Source organism: Haliotis rufescens, unplaced genomic scaffold, assembly GCF_023055435.1.
Source record: "Haliotis rufescens isolate VD_foot unplaced genomic scaffold, xgHalRufe1.0.p SCAF_22, whole genome shotgun sequence".
Lineage (NCBI taxonomy): Eukaryota > Metazoa > Mollusca > Gastropoda > Lepetellida > Haliotidae > Haliotis > Haliotis rufescens.
Window position 1 is genome coordinate 9433784 of NW_025963913.1, and position 24758 is coordinate 9458541.

The 24758-nt window shown below is 41.7% G+C and overlaps 1 protein-coding gene across 3 annotated transcripts in view; it reads right to left on the reverse strand.

The window, feature by feature from the left end:
- The window catches only part of LOC124114452 (ankyrin repeat domain-containing protein 26-like), a 792436-nt gene that overhangs the window by 312574 nt on the left and 455104 nt on the right, over positions 1 to 24758 (reverse strand). For all 3 annotated transcript variants that reach the window (XM_046475021.2, XM_046475020.2, XM_046475019.2), the window contains one exon: positions 20575 to 20679. In XM_046475021.2, coding sequence (XP_046330977.2) covers positions 20575 to 20679 — 105 coding nt within the window. The remainder of the gene's footprint in view (positions 1 to 20574; positions 20680 to 24758) is intronic.

Sequence of the window (24758 nt, forward strand, 5' to 3'; positions counted from 1 at the left end):
CCAGACAACCCAGGTCATATGTTATTGAGTCGTCCGGCATCAAAAAACGTTATCACCCATTGCAACGCTTGAGGGGGTCCAATTTATTAAAAGTGACAGCATTTCTCTTACTAAGATATTCATGCTGTATAATATACATTTAATAATGTTGATGTATACTCTCAAAACATTGAAGCAAGACCAATTAAAGACTATTATATGATATGATAATAATCACTATGGGTTTATATCCGGTGCTCGATGAAGCATCTGAAAAGATGGATACTGTTGATGGATTTCAATTACATCAAATAAGCGACATAAAACATCGAATAGAGAAGGAGACGGAGTTGAGACTTGGATTGTATAAAAAGTACCGCAGAGCTGTGAATGCTCTCGACGGAGCTGACACAGCGCTTTTAACAGCTAGCATGGGTCTTGGTGCAGCCGGTGTTGGTTTATTATCAACTATAATCGCCACGCCTATAGTACTTGGCATGGAAATAGCCGCCGGAGTCTCAGGACTGGCAGGAATAATGATAAAATTTATTTCTAGCAAGTTGCAAAAGAAAGCATTAAAACATGATAATATTCGGATACTCGCCGAAGCAAAGTTGAACAGCATTGAGGACCATATTTCAACAGCAATGGCTGATTGTAAGATATCCGAGGAGGAGTTTCGTTTAATGTTGTCAGAACTCACCAAATACAACGCAATGAAGCAGGAGATTCGATCAAATTCTTGTAAGACCAGTGGTATTAGTGAAGACGAGAAAAAAATTGTCATAGAACAGGGGAGACAACAAGCGCGTCAATTATTCCGTGCCAAAACCAAAGAACTTGTTGGAGATTAGAAATAGATTGCTTCCTATCATTAGATTGCACCGCATAAAAAATCATACATTCATTTAAACGAATGCTTACATAAGTATATAATAATGGAAAATTACAAACCAACAAAGGGAGAACTCGAAAAAGCTATCGAAGCATTTATGCTCAGGGACAAAATTACCAAATGGAGAGAATTACCACATGGTATATATACTGAGTCAAATTAAAAACTTCACATTTTTAAAAGTAATCCCATATATGATATACAACGGACAAATGTATCAGAGAAGGTAATTTTTAATCATTAATGTCCAAAGAAGGATTTTAATTTACGGTTGTAACCATAATTTGTTCCAAGCACCTACGGTATTCGGTAATAACATCAACAGTTTAAATCATAAGTCCCAAGCACGAGAATCTGATGGCACACAAGTTCAGTAGCGTGTATGGCCACAATGTGCATTGACAACTGCCACACAACGCCTCTGCATGGACCTTGTGATGCTTGTGAACACATGATTGGATAGACGACGCCATTATTGCTGCAAAATGGCGCCAAGATCTTGCAAATTCTGTGGTTGGTTCTGGAGAGTGCGCAGACTCCTGCCAAGAGCATCCCTGACGTGTTCGATGGGATTGAGGTCGGGAGACCTTGACGGCCAGTCCATGACGTTGACTCCCGCATTCTGAAGGAAATTCCTTGTCAAAATTGCTGTGTGGGGTCTGGCATTGTCGTGTCCATGTACTGCCATAAAAGGCAGAAGTTCTGGTGCCAGTACCTGGTCGCGGTAAGCAGCAGCGTTGAGGTTGCCACGGATGACAAGAAGCCTGGAACGTGCATTGCCACAGAAAGCACCCCACACCATGACACTTCCGCCTTGAAATCTGTCAACTTTCTGTACACAACACTGGGCATAACGTTCATGACGGCGCCTCCACACCCTCGCCCTACCATCAGCAAATCGAAGATTAAATCGGGATTCATCACTGAAGACGACTTGATTCCAATTCCTCTGAGTCCATTGTATGTGTCGCTGTGCCCAAAATTGACGTTGACGTTGACGTCTGTGTAATTGAGTCAGAATCGGCCAGCAGTATGGCCGTCGTGCTTGAAGGTGAGCAGTTCTCAGACGGTTTCGAACAGTTTGCGCACTCAGTCTACCCCTAAACAGTTCATTTCTGGTTGATGTAGCTGTCAAAAATCAGTTACGGAGGTGACGTAAGACAATCTGACGATCCTCTGCATGTGACGTCACACGTGGTCGACCTGGCCGAGGGCGATCAGCGGTGGTACCCGTTTGCTGTAGATGCGTCTGTAAATCATAAACAATCCGTCGACTACAACCCATTGTCCTTGCGACTTCGGCTACGGACGTTCCCGTCTGCAACATGCCGATGGCACGTTCACGTTTCACATTTGAAAGGCGTGGCATGACAAATGGCCGTAAAGACTTTTGTTTTCTTGTGTTTTTCTTTTTTTGTTAATGACTGCTAACAAGTATGGCTGAAAACACGTGCAGTATTATGGCCACGTGACCAGTTGCACGTGAAAAACCATTTTTGACACTATAGTGCTGTGCACATGATTTTGATCGATTTACCTGCACAAAAACGGGTGTTATCTGAAGACAATATGTGGCCATTACTGTTTAAATACACAATAAGGGCCCACAATAATAACTGGTCAAAATGTTAAAATTTTAGGATTGTGAAGTTTTTAATTTGGTTCAGTATATTATATCAGTGATATCAAACCAACCAAATACGGTCATCAATTGTTTCTTTACCATTACCAAGAAGAGTATATAGTCTGGTCTCCCAGTAAAATGAACGAAGAACTTAGCAAAAATGTTGAATATCACTTTGTTAAAAATTATGGTATACGTATGAGTAAAAATAATAGAGAATATTTTCATTACAATTTAGTTTAGTCTCATCATTGTTTTAGTACAAAAAAATTCCCTCTATGGTATCATTGATTGGCCCCAGGTAGTGGTGAGCTAGAGCCAATTTAACTTAATCTCATGATGATCGTTGATGCGCATCATCGTTTTTGCATTAAAAATTCCCTCTGTAGTAGCGGTATAGATATATAAATCTGGCTCCAGTGGAAGTGGTCCAGAAACACCATTACCTATACTACTCTATTACATCAGAGTCAGAATATACCTGAGGGAACTGTGGGTTCAGACATCTACTAATACCTTGGACAGTTAATAGACTTAACAGGATAATAACCCAAACTTCCTGATATTGTGTCTCTTTCCATAAATTCAGTATTATGGGTAATTCAGTAATCTTCCAGACCATGACTTCTTTGACATCAGTTCTGATGGTAAGTAGAAGGTGGTAAATGTATTTCAGTCCCATGCACCTCCACTTCTTGGCTTCTATCCCTCTGGAAGAACAAGTTCAATCTGTTGTCATAGGCGGCAGAAGAGGAAGTTCTCCAAGATCTAGCAACTGCTCCTGAAGCAGTCTTGGAGTACAATGTAGTCGGATGCTTGTATCTTTTGCATGATAATTTTCAAGTGTCATAAACAATGTCTGATGTGGGTTGGAGTTGGAGGAGGACATCTTTCTCAATCTTCCTCAGAACTCTAGAAGAGGCCAAAGAGGTGAGGCATATGCAAACAACCCTGTATAAAACCATTGGGCAAAGACGTCAACTTGAAAAGCTTTGGGGCCTGGTTGTGGACTAATGTAGACTGAAAGCTTGTTGTTGACATGTGGAGCAAAAGTCCAGATGAAGTGTGTTCCACACTATGTTATCCAATGGAATACCTCTGGGTGAAGAGGCCATTCTGTAGCCGATATTCCCCAAATATCTGATTGAGTCTGCCAAGACAAACAAATGTGTAGGATTGCTCATTAAAATCATTCAATCTGGATAAAGGTCACCACTATGGCATTGTCTGCGTGGCCACAAAGATCAAAGGTAGATTTAGGGATAAGTGCATGGTGCTTCCATGCACAGTGCACATAATAGATCTTGAGACAATATATGTGGAGATTCCTTTGTAAGGTTGCCATATGCTCTTCTCACACGACCAGCTGTAAAAATGAGCTGATAGTGATTCATGTATTGTTGTTGCATTGTTATGCTGAAGTGATAAAAATTATTGACAACCAAATCTATCTTATAGTAGTTTCCAGAGGTAATAAGCATTATTAGCAGTCTCGTGGAAGATGGAGCTGAATATTTTATCCTCAAATGATATAAATAAATAATATTAATTGTATCATACATTTATATACCACACTTATCCAGACATCTCTGCTCAAATTCTGTTTATATTTGTTCCTGGATCAGCAAATCCCTATGAACTCCATTTACCATTATCAACTCCCACAGAAATATACAACCTACTGTCGCTAGAGTGAGTATGGTTTTTACGCCACTTTTAGCAATATTCCATCAATATCACATGTGGTAATCAAACATGGGTCTTCGTCATGAGGAGCAAACACTTTGACCACTAGGCTACTCTACTGCCTACTGTTGCTAGCTTTCAACATTAATATGCATTATTTGGTTCATTATACAGTAACAGTATCACATCTCTCTCTTACAAATTAATAATAAGTTACAATTACAAATATCTCATATCAATTCATTTACAAAGACATGGTGATGAAGGTAATAATTGAAGTAGAAAAGACCTAATTTCTACTTGGCATCTGCCCATTTCGGTCTCTGAAAAGTGGCCATGTTCCAATTGGAAGTCATTTTAGCACATGATGAAAAAGTCAAGCTATTTTGATCCTGTGAGTATCAACTGGCCCATTATTTGAGAATAATATTTATCTGATAACCAGAGTTTATATATTCCATAAACAAGAATTAGTTTCTTGAATTAGAAGGGGGAATTATCTCCTCTATATTGCCAGTTTTGTGTCATATTCTCAAAAAGAAAATGGCATCATAACCAGGTAATTGGAACTTTTGTTCTGAAATTAAGACTTGATTATTTACAGACTGCCTTCATACAGCTGGAATATTGCTGAGTGCATTGTAAAACAACAAACTAACCAACCAACCAACCAACCATTATAACATTATAACAAGGGAATTTTGCTCAGCGGAAATCATTTCTGACAAAAACGTGTCATTACAACCAGCGTGGTATTATAACTCAGGGGATAATGCCCCCGAGTTATAATACCACGCTGGTTGTAATGACACATTTTTGCCAGAAAAAGAAGAGAAGACTGTAAGACTTGATGTACGACAGTTTTCTATTATAAAATAAAATGTAACTTCTGAATAAATAACCTGGCCTTGGGAAATGGGGAAAAAATGTCTTGCCTTAGTAAATCACTGAAAACACACACTTGTCGTAAATAATATTCAGCCAATCCTTAGTGCAATTCTGAAATTTTACAAAAGTTCAATGGGACCCCAAATAATAAATCATTTAAAAATAATTTAAAGATGTAGCCTTTTACCCATAGATGCTAATGAACATTCGAAATATAGTATTGATATTATATTTTTGGATTTTCGGAGGTGTGGGGATCTGGACCTACTGGACAAAGGCGTAAAACACAATGTAAAAAAAGAAGAAGGCAGGGCTATTGTGTTTTCAGCTAGCCTGTAATGTTTATTGCATCAGATTGTAACATGAATTAAAAATATTAGAGTGCTTAAGCTAATTATCAAGTAGCTCTAACAAATGTATTTGAGACAAAATTATATGATGATGATTTCTGTTTCTTTAGTTGATCAATGATTCTAATGTCAAGTAGATAGCCTAGGTGTTTATGTACCTTCTACATCGTGAACATACAATTCAAGAAAAAATGGTATATGCCTTCTTATACATGGCTCGTGGAATCCGATTCTCGACGACCCAGACACATATATATATCTTGGCAATGCCTTCAGACTCCTAGTCCACTGAGGTAGTGATGGTCCGTGTGGCATATGAAGTGGATAGCTGGCGCGTGAGAAAGGAATATAGCCCCTGAACTATAAGACTGTCCATATGGCTTCCCACCTCCAGCTGGATGCATCTGTTAAACTGTGGTGTTAGGGTGCTGGAATGCAAATGCAAAGCCCTTCTAGATGTTTCCCGACATGTCCATCAAATGAGACCTGTCAGCAATTTTAGCAGGAAAAATAATAAAATATCCAACCTTGATGACCATTCTGAGTTCATTCACCTCTATGTGACAAATATGAAGTCTTCTCCTGTAAGTCTGTAAATTATAAATGTACAACTAATGGACCACAACTTCTGGTTTATTGCATATTGTGACGTTTCAATGCAGATTCTTCCAAAGTTATCAAGATGGTTGAATGGAGCTGTAATCCCAGTGAATCCCACTAGGAACTCGTAACATTGATTGACTGAAGACTGAAGAGCAGCTGTTGGGCCAGAATAATGTCACAATCTGTCTTCTTAGTGTTCTTGATAACTTAGAGAGACCAAGGAGGGAAGGTGTAGGCAAAGATCTAGTGGGTCTAGTACCAGACTGACATGAACTGGGATCTTATTGTTTTTTGGACATGTCTCAAAATAGATTGATGAGCATGGTGTCTTACATCCATGTGATCTACTGGAATATCTCTGAAGAGGCCATTCTGTGGAGTAATCCTGTTAGGATATTCAATTTCCCTGGCATGTGGTGAGCCTCTTATCTGCAGCTGATCGAGTCTAATAAACATGTAACATCCTTCAGTAAACTCTTTGACTTTGTCCCTCCTTGCCTCTGGAAATGGTACTGGAGGACTGGAGTGGCTGTGGACTTGCCTTGTGAGCCAAATAAATAGCCTTCCATTTCCTGATAATTTATGTGAAAGGATGGATCCTACTGTGACCACTCTACCTGGATCGTTAGATCGTCCAGGTGGGCTCCACAGCCTGTCTTCGAGGCATCTGCGTACAGGTGGAAACATGAGTGGAATGCCTGGCATCATGTTGTGACCAGGCCTGACTGTCCAGGTAATCACTGATCGAGACCTTTGAATGTGGGGAATGGCAGACAGATTCGGAAACTATCCGAAGATCCAAATGAAGTTTTTCCCTCTTGCTGCACCGTGAAGACAACATGGATTACTCTTGAGCACTCTGAGGCCCTGACTTCCCTTTAGTCATGGATCTATTCTTCTCAGAACTAGGTTTCTTGGTTCTAGTTCTCTTCAGACTTTTGGATTAGTAGAATTCCAAGATTCCAGTAATCCTCTGAATTCCTTCTCAGTAAGAGATACACACAGATCACACCTCGAATCCAAAGTGCACATTAAATTCTGGCACTTAAAACACAGCATGGGGATCCATAGGAATCTGATGAGCTCCACAAATTGCTCTGAGTAATGGCAAGTCCATTCTCAAGCGCTAAACACTAACTCTGCATGACAGCTCTTGCAAGATGATGCTTAAGTATTCACTTCCAGCAGATTTGGTGAGGAGATTCTGAGATTATAGTGTGATGACAGCCAAAATACAATATAAACGCAAAGTGTCAGGTATCAGAGACATCGTTATTGAAACATGTAGTTAGCATAAAGTTATCAAATAAAACAGGTGATATTTGCTTGGCTGAAAGTTGTAAGTATGTTTGGTTAACAAGTTGGTGCGTAGCAAATTCTTTGAATAGAAGTTACTGTTCAAAATATTACATTTTAATATAAAATCTCTCCAAATCCAGGTTTTGGCCTTTCATCCTTTAACAATCACTCACACCAAAGCCTCCATAAACCAAATCAACAAAAAAAACACTAGAATCAATAAGCACCCTAAATAATGGAAGGACTTCACATATTACAATGAAATGCCAATGGACTGGCCACCCACAACCATGAACTAAAAACCAACATTTTGGCAAAACCCAGGTCCTCATATCATATGTGTTCAGGAGAGCCACTTCACCCCCAAATCAAAATTCACCCTTCCTAATTATAACTCAGTAAGACTCAACAGATTCACATCTCGCCAAGGTAGAGCAGGCAGTGGCCTGATCATATACATCAGGGAGGAAAATAACTATAAGGAAATACTTAATAATTCTAAGAGTACTACCTCTATTACATCTTTGACACACATCCTGTATTTTGGCTTCAGTCACACTAACTAATCACACTGTCAATCACACACAATAGTTGTTCCCAATATAGCACTATAGCAACCCAAGCTATGACGTGCGTAACCGCGGAATTTCACTTTTTTCCCACATCTAACCATAAGAGGTAGATGAATTGGGGAGGTGGGTGGGAGTACTTCTGATGTAATAGAGGTTTCTATTCTTAGAATTATTAACAATGATAACTACTGTTCGATGCGAATCATCTACCTCTATTACATTTATACCAGAATATAACAGAGGGACCCAGAAAGATCTACTATAACCAGGGTATTTTGGGAAAAAGTGTTTTTAATATTAATTAAAAATGAGGTTTATGAAATTCTATCAGGCTTTAGGTTAAAATACGAAAGGGACATGTGAGAGGTGACTGTACTGGGTGAGGTTTCAACCAAGAGGTCAAAAGGTTATCGATTCTATTGCTGTTAGGAACAACTTCTCATCAGTAAAAGGGAATTAGCAGGATCTGGTCTTGTAACATAAGTACAAGAGAGCAAATGAAAAGATGGTATAGATAATCAGTCTTGAAGCGACCAAATATTGTATGAATTATTGCTTGATTGGAATCTGATTAAGGATATCTTGGTAAATTAGTAAATACCATTTTGACATAGTATCTGGCTTTCATCCTAGGTTCATGAACTATGTTCGACTGACTGATGAATTTATAAAGTTAACTGAGTTATTTTAGACAAGAGGAGTTTGATAGCAAAAACTGAATCTGCCATTTGGAGATTGGAAACTAGCTTCTGTTGAAATGAGCGTATGAGTCATTTCGGTATGACTTGGAACATTATTTCGGTGGGAGGAGCTAAAATTATCATCGATAGTATTTTGTTAGTTGTCCAGGAGTGGTGCGGGATTCGGAAAATCACGGCTGAACAGAGTGGTTCTCTCTGTAGATTGGAAGTCCGGGTCAGAAAAGTATAAGAGTTAACAGTTGATCAGAAATACTATCAGGCTCTTCGATACATCCTTTAGGTATGTGTTGTATTTAAGTTATACAGGCTACAAGAAAAATTCTGAGGACTATGTGTGTATATTTATTATTAATTTCATCATAAATAAAAAGGACACGAGCAACCAAGCTGACTTGTGATTTGAGAGCTACATCATCCCAGGAGACAAGAAGTGGTTGATAAGTACAAGTGTGGGAGAAGGGTATATAGTACTCGACACCCAAGGTTACACTACCTCAAGTAACTCCCTGTGTAATTGACAGTAATCCTCTTCTGGAAACCATTTATTCACTGATTCTTATTCTGACTCGTGAAATTCCTCCTGAAGACTTGAAAATCAGAATGAATCAAGAATCAGTCAAATATGTGATACCTTCACTAGAATTACCATCGTATTTGCTGATCTTGTTAGTAATAATGATGTTATTTCTGGTCTATTTCTACCCAATGACATCATTTGTTAAATCTGGATTTGTGACACTAGTACCGGTGCTAACGTCACTTCCAGTTCTGACGTCATTTCTGGTTTGTCACTTCCCTTTTAGTGGATAATGACCTCTATGACGTCTTATGGTCTATTTCAACCAAAAGACATCATTTCCTGATTAGATGGGCCTTGTACTGCTATTTCTGGTGCTGACGTCACTTCCGATTATGATGTCACTTACGGTTCTCTCTTCTGGTCACTGGAGGCAGTTGATACTCAGGGTGCTCCTAATCCATCCTACACCTAAAAGACAGGATAATCAAGGGTGTAGTCACCCTCTGATGCTGTTGGTGTCGGATCCTCGATCTGGTGAGTCATTGGGGCGGGAACTGGACTGACATAAAACGGAAGTTGACAGTTTAGGCAGGTGGCAAAGAGATCTAGGTGCGGTGAGTCCCACAACATGGTTATCCAAGCAAAGATCTCAGGATGTAAGGTCCATTCTGTTGCTACTCTTCTCCCTTGGCAGGAAAGGCTGTCGGCAAGGATGTTCAGCTTCCCGAGAATATGTCTCGCTTCCATCTGGCAACCGATGAAGTCTGCCAAGGCAAACAATCGTGTAGACTCCATCACCAGAGAACTGGATCTGGTTCCTCCTTGTTCTGGATGTATGCCGCTACTGTGGTATTGTCCGTGGCTATTGTTATGTGTATGGGTGTATGCTTTTATATGTTTGTTAGTATATCAGATGCATTTAGACTTGAATTGAAACAAGAAGGCTTGGGTTGCGTAATTTTGCTTGAATACTACACCTGGGGAGCTGGCTGACTGAGCGGGTTAAGTAATTATGTCACAAGTGAAGCTTGTAGCTAATCAGCATTATAGTATAAGGTGGTGGTGATTCAAAAATAGTTAGTTTTTCTGCTTCTTGGGTGTTGGCCAGACCTGTATTTTAACCTCCTCATTTTTAATGTTAAAGTTCAGAACACTGTGTGAGAGATTGTATCCCATGTCGGGGCTTGTGAAACTGAACTAGAAATCATGCTGATATTTGCAAATGTGTGCCTTGGAAAACTTGCAGTGTGAGCTTATGTGCAACTATGGATATATGTGTTTTCGTGGACCAAGGAGTGGAGTGAACAATCAAACATGGAAATCAGGGTGACTATATAAGTATACAATTTGCTGTAGCCCTTTGATGGTGATATTATTTGTACATGGTAGCCCAAGCCTAATTCTCCCATACTAAACTCAGCTGTATTGGTGATCTATCATGCATTGTTAATAAATATCTGTCTTAATTGTTGTGCGATCCTTTCATTGTGCGAATGGATTTGGAGTGTATCCCTTCGTTCCACTTCCACTCGTAACACTATGAGGATGGATGATTTGGAGAAATGTATTTTTCATGCCAGAATGGCATAATAGATAGCCTTCATTTCCTTGCAGTTGATATGAAGTATCCTCTCTCCGGTGCACCAAGATCCCTGTACCATGAGATCGTCCATATGGGCTCCCCATCCTGAATTTGACACGTCTGTGAATAGATGGTGTTCGGGTGTCGGAGAAGTCAGAGGAATGCCACTCATTACATGCTCTCTGTGAGTCCACCAATGCAGGTCCTGTAACAATTTGGAAGGTAACTGAGTCTTGAACTCTAGGGTGTGGGATCGTAGTGAGTTGGTCCAGGTCTGTAGAGGACGTAACTTCAACCTTCCTCTGAAGGTCATATCCTTAGGTTGCCTAGAAGAGATATCCACCACCTTAGAGACCTGCTGGGTTGACTTGATAGGGATTGAATCATCGTAATAGTTTTGATGAATCGATCTGGTGGACATAGATATACCTTGTCTAGTTGGAAACATGCTCCGATGTATATGATCCCTGAACCGTCATAAGCTGGACAAGGAATATCATGTTCTGGTGTAACTGAGCTTCCTCTTAGTCTGCAGCTAGGAAATCTTCCAGGTACCCATGGATTCATATAAGCTGGAGGTGGGCAAACCTGATGACATGCGCTGTAATCCTGGTAAACAGCCAAGGGAACCTGGAACTTGTAACATTGACCATTAATTGTGAAGCGCAGGTATTTCCGTGATGACAGGATGTGAAGATGCCATTTTGTACCTCGAGGCCGATAAGCCAAACTTCTGTCCTCAAAGTCGACCGTAACTTCTGCAGGGATTCCATCTGGAAATTTGGAGGAGGTACCAGATATTTCTTGTTGAGGGTCTTTTAGTCTTTTTCTGAACTAGGAATACCGTAGAAAAAAACCTTTGGTCTTATTGGTCTCTGCTAGTCTCTGAATGGCTTGCTTCTTTAGTAGCTTTCTGATGGCCAGATCTGCTGGCGCTAGCTTGGCTCCGACAAGATAAATTCTGCGTCCGACGACTTGAGATTTCAGGATGGGATGTTTCTTGAAATGCAGTTTGTATCCATGAGCGTAGGCGTAGGCATAAATCGCAGACCATAGACATAACCAGGTCCAAAGGGCCTATAACGTCGGAGTGGGTGGCAAGGAAGTCAGAATCTGCATTCACCTCTGCCACCAGATCTGCCCCAGCGATAGGATCCATTTTGTTGTAGACAGACTGATGTAAAGACTCCTTGGAAGACTGACGCTTGTTTGTACCCCCAAGTCGGTTGGAATGAATCCTTCCCGGAGGGGACAAACCTCTTGTTAGGAGGCTGTTTGTCCTTCTGATCCCTTGGCAGCTAGGTTGATAGTTGATAGTTGATACTTGAAAACATTCTGTTGTATCTTGTCTGACCTCGTCTATGACATGTCCCAATTTGCCGTCTTTGGAGCAGATATTGGTTGTGACATTATCACTCTCTTGGTTTGGTTGAAAACAGCTCTTGAACGAATCTGTGCTAGTAGTTGTTGACGCTGAACACAGAGTAGCTGTGAAGATATCCAGACTTGGGTGGAGAGTAAGTCTTCCTGCATTCTGACTAGTGTCTTGTAGGCTGTGGATGAGCCTGACTTGATCCGTCCGGGTATGCCTTCATATGATGTCTGCAACGGAATGATGTGCCTGATTCCTGTGACAAACCAGTTGATATAACCGCCAATGTCCATTGAATGTCTGGACGTCATGGACAGGTCCTTGATCCATGAAGCAGGTAACGTGACATTAGTAGTGCGTACTAGCTTCATAAAATCTTTGTCGAAAACTCGATGATCCCAAAGTGGAGAGTCTTGAGGTTTCAGACGCCTGGTCTACCACCTTGACTGCAAAACTCGGCCATGGCAATGTCTACTGGGTGTGTTGAAATGATGTAGGAGCATGACATCCTACATATTCTGGCATCATAGGTGGTGAATTTTCTGTCATAGGAGTGAGTGAGTGAGTAGGGTTTAACGCCGCTTTTAACAGTATCTGTCATAGGAGGTTGGAGTACAGGCATATAACAGGCATAACTAAATGAGTTCCATAAAGGCGTAAACAGCAGATTGATTAACCTCCTCATATAGGTCTGATTCCACCTCTGAATGACTGTGGGTAGCTCCCGGGAGGGGTGGATGTTCGTAATAGTCCAAGAGTACACTCAATGTGTTCCCCGTGTGGTTCATCATCTGCTGGTGTCCATCATTACCATGGAGTCCGTGCAGTAACTGTAGAGTGTTTTATTGGTCGGCTGGGTTACCGTGGAGTCCGTGCGGTGACCATACAGTGTCTTAGCTGGGGACCCAAGTGGAGATCTAGATGCCCGTGCATCACAGTAGGGTAAAGCTTGAGAGTTTCTACCTGGCTGGTCGAACGAGTCGAGGGAGACTCCATTACGACCTCACAAAAACACCTCACACCAGCTTATACTTTCATGAGTATGATTGTCACTACCATAGCAGCTAATGATATTGACTTAATGTGTCTGTTTTATAGAAAACTATTAGAACAATCTTAGACTAATGTGACTACTACCAAGCGCTAGATCATTACAACTATAACAATAGGTGTTGACTCTAGCACACACAGTGAGATTCCTGCCATTACGCACGTCCTAGTTTGGGTTGCTAGAGTGCTATATTGGGAACAATTATTGTGTGTGATTGACAGGGAAGAGGATGTCTGTTGAAAATCAGAAAGTTTTAGAGTGACTGAACCAAAATACAGGATTTATGACATAGATGTAACAGAGGTAGAGGATTCACAAGAATTATATACCACTGGGCATTGAAACAAAGAGGACATTGAAATCTTGAATGAAAAAGGTAAAAACTCCACCATCTTCTTGGGGGACTTCAACGGCCACCACCCCTTCTAGGGTGTTAAAGATAAAACAGACTAACACAGCAAACTCATGGCCGACTGGATAAAAAAACAACAACTAATACTACTAAATAACAACCAACCAACTAGATATGATGAAATTAATCAAAATATGCCAGCTATTGACCGACTGGTACAATTTTCAAAACATTATGTAAACAGGTTAACCCAGTGGACCTCGAAAATAAAAACCCAGGAAAATACTGCCAAAACTTAACAGAATGCATAATAAACATAGCTAAAAAAAACAATCCCCTTCAGAACACCCAAAATAGTCAAACCCACGGTACCTCGGTGGACTGAGGAAATTAAAAAGACTAGAAACAAACGCAAAACTGCATTTAACAAAGCTAAACGAGACTACAAACATGTAAAGAGAGCACATCAACTAAATCACCAAGTACTTAACCTTGTCAAAACAGCAAAAACTAAAAACTGCAGTCATTTTACAAATTGACTGAAAAATCTGCCCATTTATTTCACAGATTGACTAAAATTGATTAAGACAGTCAAAAGGGCTTGAAAACATCACAATAAATTAATTATGCTAGGATTAGAAGCCAAACAATATAGAAATGTACTTTTAATCCTAACATTTACAGTCACATGGTGATGATATTAAACATAAAAATGTTTGGAATTCATTATGATAATAATACAAATGGACATATTTTTCAGTCAGTTTGTAAAATAACTGAATATTCAGGCAGTTAATAAATTTCCTAAGTGAAAATTTTGCACATTTCAACAGTAAAAAAATAAACATGATAAAATAAGCAATGCTCAGGTGAAATATTTACATTGTGTTGCAAGTCAAAATAGTGTAAACAAAAATCGCACAATGACCAAGCAAGTGACTTATCAAAACCATTACCGATGCTACCCACAAAAATACCTACATTTCCTTATTATTTCCAAAACTGTATTTCATTTCGTTGATCAATGTGAACATACAGCCTTATACTATCAATAAAAGTGACAAATGCGCTTACGAATGGCACAGCACAGGTCACGAACTAGTCTAGTTTTCTGCTATATCATCCGGGTACTCACGGGGGAAAAAACAATAATAAAGGCAACAAGAGTTTGCCACTAACGTATCCCCCGCCCCTGTTGCAGAATTTATGACATAATTAAATCTAAACAAACCCTAACCTTTTTTAACCGAGGTGGAACTTGTCATGGAAATTGTAAAAAAAAGATGAGTTTGGAACCTAAGTCCATCTTGTTGCCATGGAAACGTAAAAAATAAATATTTTAAAAATTTCTCAATTGCAAAAGGCACCAGTTCAGCATGTACCTGACAGACCTGCAAAGTTTGATGAAAAAATATTTTTACAAACCTGTAGAGGTTATGAATTCTCTGATGAAATCCTCCTTGGGGCACTTACTGCATTTTCCAGGCTACAGAAAATCTACATGACATGTTGTAACTATTTTGTTCCTAATAAAATATTACCACACTAAAAAACAACGTTTTTTTGTGTATGATGTACGACCACCCAAACAGGGCCTCTCCCTACTTTGGCGCCAAACGCCAAGGGAAGCAACTCACACCCAATTCACTTTCCATATGTCTTCTTGCAGACGGTATGTGGGGCGGTAGGTGGCCGTGCCCCAAGGAGGATTTCATCAGAGAATTCATAACCTCTACAGGTTTGTAAAATTCTCTTTCTGATTAAATCCTCCTTGGGGCACTTATTGCATAAAGACAGACTCCCAAAGATTACTTAGGTAGCGGCACCTGTCTGCAACAAGCGTAAATAACACATCGTTTTAATAAGAGAGTTCCTTTATTTTTTTAAAAACCAACCTTATCGTATAGCTCCACCGTTGAGAGGCGGGGGCTGAAGACAGGGCGTGGTCGTAACCAAAGTTGATAATTATACTTTAGTAAATATTGAGAACTCAAATACACCCCCCCCCCCACCCTCCTTTTTTTTCACCATTTACGAGTGAATTTTACGGGGACTTCGAAAACTATAGAGAATCCCTTAGTCAGGCTAGAGGGTCCCCGTAGTATCAAACGAGTGCTTTAAGAAACGAGTGTAGATCGTTGAAAGATGACGTAATAGATGGCCAGTTTAGTATAAAAACAGGCGTCGTTGAGTCAAACTAATATATGACAGAGAACTTTACGATCACGAAGGCTCAATCGGCTAGAGACGTAGAGTTCTGTCCAGTGCGGAGTACTGCTTGACCGAACCGAGCACGCTCCTTAGAGTGTTTGTCGAGTTGGTAATGCTTGATGAACGTGCTCGGCCGGCTCCAAATAGCCGCTGAGCAGATCTCCTCAATGGGCAGAGCCGCGGCGTACGCTTTAGACGTAGCTACTGCTCTAACCGAATGAGCCTTCAACCCCTCCGGGGGGTCCCTCCCTTTGTGTGTATAAGCCATACAAATAGTGGAGACAATCCACCGCGAGATAGACTGTTTGCTCGCAGGGGAGCCAGCCTTCCCACCGCCGTAACAGCAGAATAATTGATTATCCTTACAGATACCCATAGTTCTGCTGATAAAGACCTTAAGAATCTTCCAGACATCCAAGACATGAGCATGTCTTGCAGAGGTCCCGGACGAGGAAGGCTGTGAAAGAGCAGGGAGCTCGATTGGAGCCGTCACGTGGAAAGCGTGTGCGACCTTGGTACGGTAAGAATCCGGTAGGCGAATACTGACTCTGTCCCGGTAAAAGGTGGTCAGCTCGGGATCGGCGGACATTGCGTGAATGTCGCCTACCCGTCTACCTGACGTCACCGCTACAAGGAATGCCGCCTTCGAGCTCAACAGCTGAAGGGAGAGAGACGATCGATCCCGAAAGGAAGGACCGGACAGCCAATCAAGAACGATTGACAAGTCCCAAGGGGGGCTGATCCGCCGGACAGTCGGTCAGATCCTGTCCACACCTGCTAGAAAACGCTTCACTAAAGGGTGCGCACCCAGAAGTGCCCCGTCGATAGGTATATGAAAAGCTGCAATAGCCGTGGAGTACCCCCTTACTGTCGATGTCGCCAATCCGTCGTCTAGTCGCGACTGGAGGAACTCCAGGACAGCTACTAGATCTGCAGAAAAGGGATCTCGAACACCCCTATCGACACACTATCGCGCATAGCAGGCCCATCTATCCTCATACTGAACGTTTGTCGAATCCCTCCGCGAAGCCAGTATTGTGTCTGCAACTCGTGCAGAAATACCGCTCTTCTGGAGGCGATTCCTGACAGTGGCCAAGCCACCCACTGAATCCTGGGATTCGGGTGGAAGGCCCTGTTCTGGGATAGTAGGTCCGGTTGTAAAGGTAATAGAACAGGAGGCTGAGCCAGAAACCTGAGAATTACGGGAAACCAACTCTGCGCCGACCAAAGAGGTGCAAGTAGCACAAGTAGTCGCGCAGGCTGAGTGGCTAGCTGAGACAGGACCCTAGAAACTTGTGGGAAGGCCCACAGAACTCTGTCCGTCCAATCTAGCTGGAAGGCGTCCGGTGCCACCGACCTCGGGTCGGGGACTCGGGAGCAGAACGTTGGTATCTGGTAATTCGGTACAGACGCAAGCAGATCCACCTGGAACGACCCGTACAACCGGGAGATAACTCCGAATATCCCCGGGTCGAGCCTCCACTCGCGAGGAGCGAGGATCCGGCGAGACAGAGCGTCTGCGCGGACGTTGTCTACCCCCGGGAGATAAACAGGTATCACCCTGATGTCGTGGGTATCGCACCACAGGAGGAACTGCCACGTCTCTTGGAGGAGTGACGTAGACACCGTTCCCCCCTGCTTCCTGTAAGTCATCGCCGTTTGGTTGTCCATCTCTAGACGAACCACATGGCTCCAAAGCATATCCTGGAAGCGTTGGAACACCAACCTGACCGCTCTCAGTTCGAGCACATTGATGTGCAGTGAGATCTCTTGCTGGGACCATAGTCCCGATGATGTGTGATCGTTCAGAACGCCTCCCCAGCCGGAGAGTGACGCGTCTGTTTGAACTGTGAGAGACGGAACGGGAGTGTCGAGGGGGAGCCCCTGGGACAGATTCCCATCCTCGGTCCACCACTGAAGGTGTGTAATGAGCCATGTCGGGGTCTCGAGTATTGTCTCGAGGTCCTCCGAATTCGCCCATAGCTGGCGCAACGCTTGTTGAATGGGTTGCATTCTTAAGCGCGCTCGCCAAACCACATCTACTGTCGCCGCCATGTTGCCTAGCAACTGGAGCCAAGTACGAGTAGTGTGCCTGTTGGAGGTAAGGAACTGTAAGGTTACGCTCCTGACCTTGGCAATGCGCTCTTGAGTTAGGGAGACAATCCCTCTCTCTGTGTTGAAATTCGCCCCCAAGAAAGTCAGATTCTGAGCTGGGGTCAGATCCGACTTCTTTAAATTGACTATCCACCCGAGCGTAATTAGAATGTCTAGCACCTCTTGTGTAGCCATCTGGCTCATGTGGTGAGATAGTGCACATAGTAACCAGTCGTCGAGGTACGGGTGACATAACCGCCCTTTCGATCTGGCCACTTGGGCAGTAATCAACATCAGCTTGGTGAACACCCTCGGGGCCGTAGCGATCCCGAAGGGTAGAACCCGGAACTGATAACACCCCCCGTCGAAAGAAAACCTTAGGTATTTCTTGAATTCTGGGTGTATGGGTACGTGGAGGTAGGTGTCTTTGAGGTCTATTGACGTCAGCCATTCCCCTGTCTCTACAGCTGAGATCACTGCGCGCAGTGTCTCCATCTTGAAGGACAGTACCTCTATTAATTTGTTCAGCATTCTCAAGTTGAGAATGGGTCTGAACCCTCCGCTTTTTTTGGTGACAAGGAAATAGGTCGAGTAATAACCCTTGTTTTCCTGTCCCAAGGGTACTGGTTCTATAGCCGCCTTCTGTAGAAGCGCTACGACCTTTGTGGGTTCACCCGGGGCGTCCCGAGGGTTACTGGGAACCCTGTGGGTTCCCTGCACCTCGAAAAGGCTGCTGGGATCTACCCGCGCCTCGGCCCCTGCCTTTGCCTTTCTTGCCCCTCCCCGAACCCCTGCCTGATGGAAGCGGCTGCTTCCAGGAAGGCTTGGGTTGCCGAGCCAGCGTCTCGACATGGGAGGAGTCAAGTGGGGATGGCCGTTTGCGGGGCTTACTAGGCACTTCCAACAAGGCTTTTGAATCTGCTGCGCCCCCAGACCCCCGACCCATGCTCGAAACACACAGGAATCGGCATCCATATATACCAACCCACGAAAAAAAAAAAAAAAGGCTATAGACTAACAAATGGTCAATCAATTTTCATGGCCAAATTAATGGGAATTGCCACATCTCTACATAACTCCCAAATTTAAAAAACAAAAAAACAACCAATCCTTACTGACTCATTAAGTGAAGTCCAAGCTTTTGAAAACAAAAACACACCCACACAAAAAAATCAACATAAATTAATTCAACAGACACACAAAAGCTCCAAGAAATCAAGGTAAAGAAATAGAATTTGTATGGATCCGTGCCCACGTTGGAGTGTTTGGTTATGAACACGCTGACAAAGCAGGCAAAACATCACAAAAATTAGAAGAAATAAGCATCAGCCTACCATATCTAAAAATGAGATTAAAAGTATCACTAAGAGTAAAATCTTCCAAAAGTGGCAAAACGTACATCAGAAATCAATCTGTTAACTAAAACAGGTGCTCCAAAAGCAACTCCAAAAAACAAAAATCCTTTATAAATCAAACAAATTGACAGGGCAATAATCAAATTATAGACAGGACACACTAAACCAAACTCTCACCTCCACAAAATCAGAAAACACCAAACAGGTAAATGCCCTCATAGAAACACCTGAGCATGCACCATTCCAACCCGCACACCACCAACAACACAGAACAACCCTCAAATCCACAATAAACTGCAACAACCAAATGTCTCTGGCAACACTTCTAAACCCAGTAAACGACCTACAAAACTTCAAAGCATTTGTCATTTTCCTAATTAAAACAGGTCTTCAAGGCTGCATCTAATAAGCTAATAATCATGCGATCACCAATCTAAAAAAACACCAAAAAAACCCTAAAAAATATTTTTTTAAATAACTCACTAACTCCCTTAGTTCCCCCACCTATAGCACAGCATTCTTCAAAATTCCAATCTCATTAAAATCAGATCTAAGTTTTCGCTGCTGCTAAACTAAGATCTGAGGACATCCCATTACGGGTCACATCAGAACGACCTTTCGCGAACTTTGACCGACCACTGAAATTACAAAGAAGACGTCGACATCAGCCAATTAGAAAGCAGTTTTCACGAGCTTTACGGCACTCGTTTCAACCGGGCGACTTTCATTTCAGACTACGCTTAAAAAATATGCTGACACAGTTCTCAATTAAAATTTTGAAAACTGAACAAATTCGGAACATTCTGAAATGTCTAAGATATGGTTGAAATTGTATGGCAGTGCTTCACACGTACCTTGCTTCGCCTCTTCCGTTCAAATGTTTATCCCACAGAAGCAAGAGATAGATGATAATTTTGACGGAATCAGTCGTACAGGCCGTTAGTGTCATTCGGAATACATGATTGCATGATTAGAAAACACATTCCGACTGTCATTTTCATGATCTGGTAAGCGACGCTCAGATTGATTTCGTTCTGACGTGACCCATAATGGAATTTTAATGAGATTGTCAAAATTCCAAATTCCCTCCCCAAAGTAAATAAGCAGCCCTAAAGCCCCCAAGGTTGCCCTTCCTTTTCGGACATACAGCAAAACCACTAAATGCTCTCTCTCTCTATCTCTCTCTCATTACATTTTAGCCATTAAAATATTACAATGCTCAATCACTACACTAGTGGCAAGAGGTTGTAAACAATGAATTTACCAGGAAATTGCCCTGGAAGAGACTTGGCCTCTGCCTGATAACATCATACCAGATTTGTTGTCTGAATAAATTGTCGTGGACCCACAGATAAACTTGTGTTGTTATGCCAATATTCACCCAAGTCTAAGCGTGATACTAATGTAATCTGTTTCCTTCTTATGACTTATCATACTTACAATTTCATGTTTGAGTTCATCTATCTTTGCATGAAGATCTTCATTTTCTGTAATCACCAGAGCATTCTCATCCTTGAACCTTGTTCTTTGGCGCTCTATCTCTGCCTGAAAAACAGATGTTAATTTTACATCAAATTGTATATTTATATACTTATCCTATCTCACCCTATGCATTTTTTCCTTCTTCTTTCAATCCTTCTGTGGAAACCTACTTGAACAAAAGTATCCAGCTACCCCTGCTACATCATTCTTAGACCCAACAGGCAAGAGGAGCTGTGATGCAGGGATGCTCGGGAAGGCATTTAGTGTGTGAGATAGGAAAAGTTTATAAATATACAATTTAATGTCTACGATTGTAAGACAGAGACGAGGAAGAAAATATTTATAACACTACCTTGTGAAAGATCCTAACAGGGCTGAGGCGTTACAACATGATTTGTTCATTCAAGATCCAGATGAAAACTCCCATTTCTAAAATCCCTTTCAAACCTTCACAACCTAACCAGATAACCAAGTAAAAAGTACTAAACCTTCAATCACTGACCATTACTTACCAGTTACAGTAGAACACGGATATAACGAACTACAAGGGACCAGAGAAATCAGTTCGTTATATCCGTTGTTTGTTATACACGTTTTCGCTCGGAAATGTCCGCCATCTTGGATAAGACAAAACACAATACACGTAATTGCAGTGTTAAACGTGAAATCTTCATGGCCTAATTTCACTGCAAGTTCGCTAGCTTTGGTCTGCAGTAACGGACCATTGAGCGGAATGTTTTTGCTTCTCACGGCTTGACACCACTTGAAGAGGGCGTCCTCTACGTCTTGGTGATTGGCAACTGACACTTGGACACAATCTCGTAAAATGTATATGTTTAATGTTTGTTTTACAGATAAGATAACATGTACAGGTAAGATTAACACAATGCAAATTTAACAAGGTTGATCCATCACCACTGATTGAATTGATTCGCCACCATTGCGTTGATTCGCCGCTGATTGCGTACAACCAATTGTCAGTGACACTTGACACTGAGAGATTTCTCAGTTCGCTATACACGTCACTAATTAGTGATAGATGGGCTTGTCAGTGATCAGATATCAGTTAACTGTATCCGTGAGTTCGCTGTAGAGAGTTCGTTATATACGTAAATTTTATATGATATTATATAGGAGATAAATCGGGGATTGTTTAACAGTTCGTTGTATCCATTTGATCGCTATATCCGTGTTCTTTATATCCGTGTTCTACTATACTTAGTAAAATCGAATAATAGTTATCATTGTTAATAATTCTAAGAATACTACCTCTATTACATCTTTGCCATAAATCCTGTGTTTTGGCTTCAGTCACACCAACTAAAATTTTCAGATTTTCAACAAATGTCTTCTTCACTGTCAATCACACACAATAGTAAGCACTACAGCAACTCAAACTATGACGTGCGTAATGGCGGGAACCTCACTTATTTCCCACATCTAACCACTAGAGGTAGATGAATTTGGGAGGTGGGTGGGAGTACTTCTGATGTAATAGAGGTAGTATTCTTAGAATTATTAACAATTATAACTACTGTTCGATAATTCTTGAGAATCATCTACCTCTATTACATCTTTGCCAGAAGGGACCTGGAGGGATCTGTCTCTAGTAAATCCCTGTGTAATTGACAGTAATTCTCTCCTTGAAACCTTTTTTTTTTCACCGATTCTAATCCTGATAATTTCCTCTGAAATTCCTCCTGAGGACTTGAAAATCAGAATGCATCAAGAATCAGTCAAATACATGATACTTCCACTAGAATTACCATCATATTTGCGTATCTTGTTAGTAATAATGATGTCATTTCTAGTCTATTTGTATCTAATGACGTCCTTTCTTGTTAAATTTGGATTTGTGACACTATTACCGGTTTTGACGTCACTTCCGGTTCTGACGTCATTTCCGGTTTGTCACTTCCCTTTTAGTGGATAATGACATTTCTTATGGTCAATTTCTACCAAAAGACACCATTTCCTGATAAGATGGATCTTGTACTGCTATTTCCTATGCTGATGTCACTTCCAGTTATGATCTCACTTCCGGCGCTGACATCACTTCCGGAGGTAGTTGATACTCAAGGTGCTCCTAATCCATCCTACACCGTCGGATCCTTGCCCATGGGGCCTTGTGGCTTTAGCCATGGGCTCGTAAGGCTCCGTTAAAAGTGTCGATAACACTAATAGATTCCAATTGAGGAAGATACGAGGTGTCTGTCCAGTCCATCAATAGCGCATTGTTGTGGTGAGCCCTTGGGTAGGGAACTGGACTGACATATGTTGATGGTTCTGGCAGGTGGCAAAGAGATCTAGGTGCGGTGTGTCCCATAATGTGGTTATCCAACCTTTTAGTGGATAATGACATTTCTTATGGTCAATTTCTACCAAAAGACACCATTTCCTGATAAGATGGATCTTGTACTGCTATTTCCTATGCTGATGTCACTTCCAGTTATGATCTCACTTCCGGCGCTGACATCACTTCCGGAGGTAGTTGATACTCAAGGTGCTCCTAATCCATCCTACACCGTCGGATCCTTGCCCATGGGCCCTTGTGGCTTTAGCCATGGGCTCGTAAGGCTCCGTTAAAAGTGTCGATAACACAACTAATAGATTCCAATTGAGGAAGATACGAGGTGTCTGTCCAGTCCATCAATAGCGCATTGTTGTGGTGAGCCCTTGGGTAGGGAACTGGACTGACATATGTTGATGGTTCTGGCAGGTGGCAAAGAGATCTAGGTGCGGTGTGTCCCATAATGTGGTTATCCAACCAAAGATCTTGGGATGTAAGGTCCATTCTGTAACTGTAACGGTTGCAGCATGGTGCGAGATCAAAACCATGATGGTAAAAACTTCACTTGAATCAGAGCAACCGACCATCGAATAAAGCCTTCCTCACAAGACTTGGCATGGGACACAAAGTCAGCAGAAGATAGCAAAGGTTTTGTTGAGATAAGTTGAGAGAGGGTCGACAACAATGATCACAGAGACTGTGAACTAAGGACCGATCCCTTGGAGGTGTATAGTGGTAGGAGTCAGCACGACAGCACTAGTCATACATGGGATGAAACGGATCCATATGCAGGGGGTATTGATCCTAACCCATTCGACAGGCCATTCGACAGGGGAATAGCATATTCTAGGGAAATCCTAAAAAAAATTAAATGTACGATCTTAGTAGACATGTCTACAGTGTGGCGATGAGAAAGAGAATGATGTGGCAGGGGAAGTCATGTGATCATATTGTGTAGGTGATGATATATGATGATGCTGGTAGTGGTATGTGTTCCGGTTAACTGTTTTTAGAAGCTGGAAACTTTGTTCGAGCATATTTCCACAGATTAAAAAATGAAGGAAGAAATGTATAGTGTGAGAACCACTTGAAAGCAGCAGAAATGTGTCCAGGAGAGATTTGAACATTGCCCTACTGGCTTAGGTTATATTTGGCATGGTATTTAGAACCACAGACTTGAGAACCTGATGGAAAATTCAGGTTCGAAAGCAGGTTCTGCGCTCCATCTCACAGATAGACTGAATGTTTGGAGGCACAGGAATACAGCTTATACACTCCAGGGCCCTGTTCCACAAAGCGATCTTAGTGCTACAACTGTCACAAGTCAGTGTTAAAGAATGGGAGTTACGACCGACTAAGTGCTAAGATCGCTTTGTGGAACAGGGCCCAGGAACATTCATCTTCCCAAGGTAAGGGAGTTAACTGACTATAAAAGTCCAGTTTCCATACTTGCCGAACTAGGCTGCAATTATTGAGTTATATTCTGGCAGGACTTATGAGTCTATGCACTGTCCAATCAAAATGGCATAATGAAATCGACATCTGGTTCATAAACACCATGGATTTCATCCTGTAGATTTCTGTCAACTGCAGGATTTGCAATAGATGTGTACCATCAGCTGGTCGATGACACATATTTTCCAAATCTTTTTATGATTAAAATCAAGGTTCTCACATGATTTGATGCACTTCGTGAGGTAAGACTCATTTTATTACAATATATATCTTGATCATCTATTAGATCGTCTTGATCGGGCGCCGCCATATTGTTTGAAGCAAATGCAAGTGATGTGAGAGGTGGAATCTAATTTGTCGATAAGAGGGACATAGAAGGTACATAACTTGTAATAGC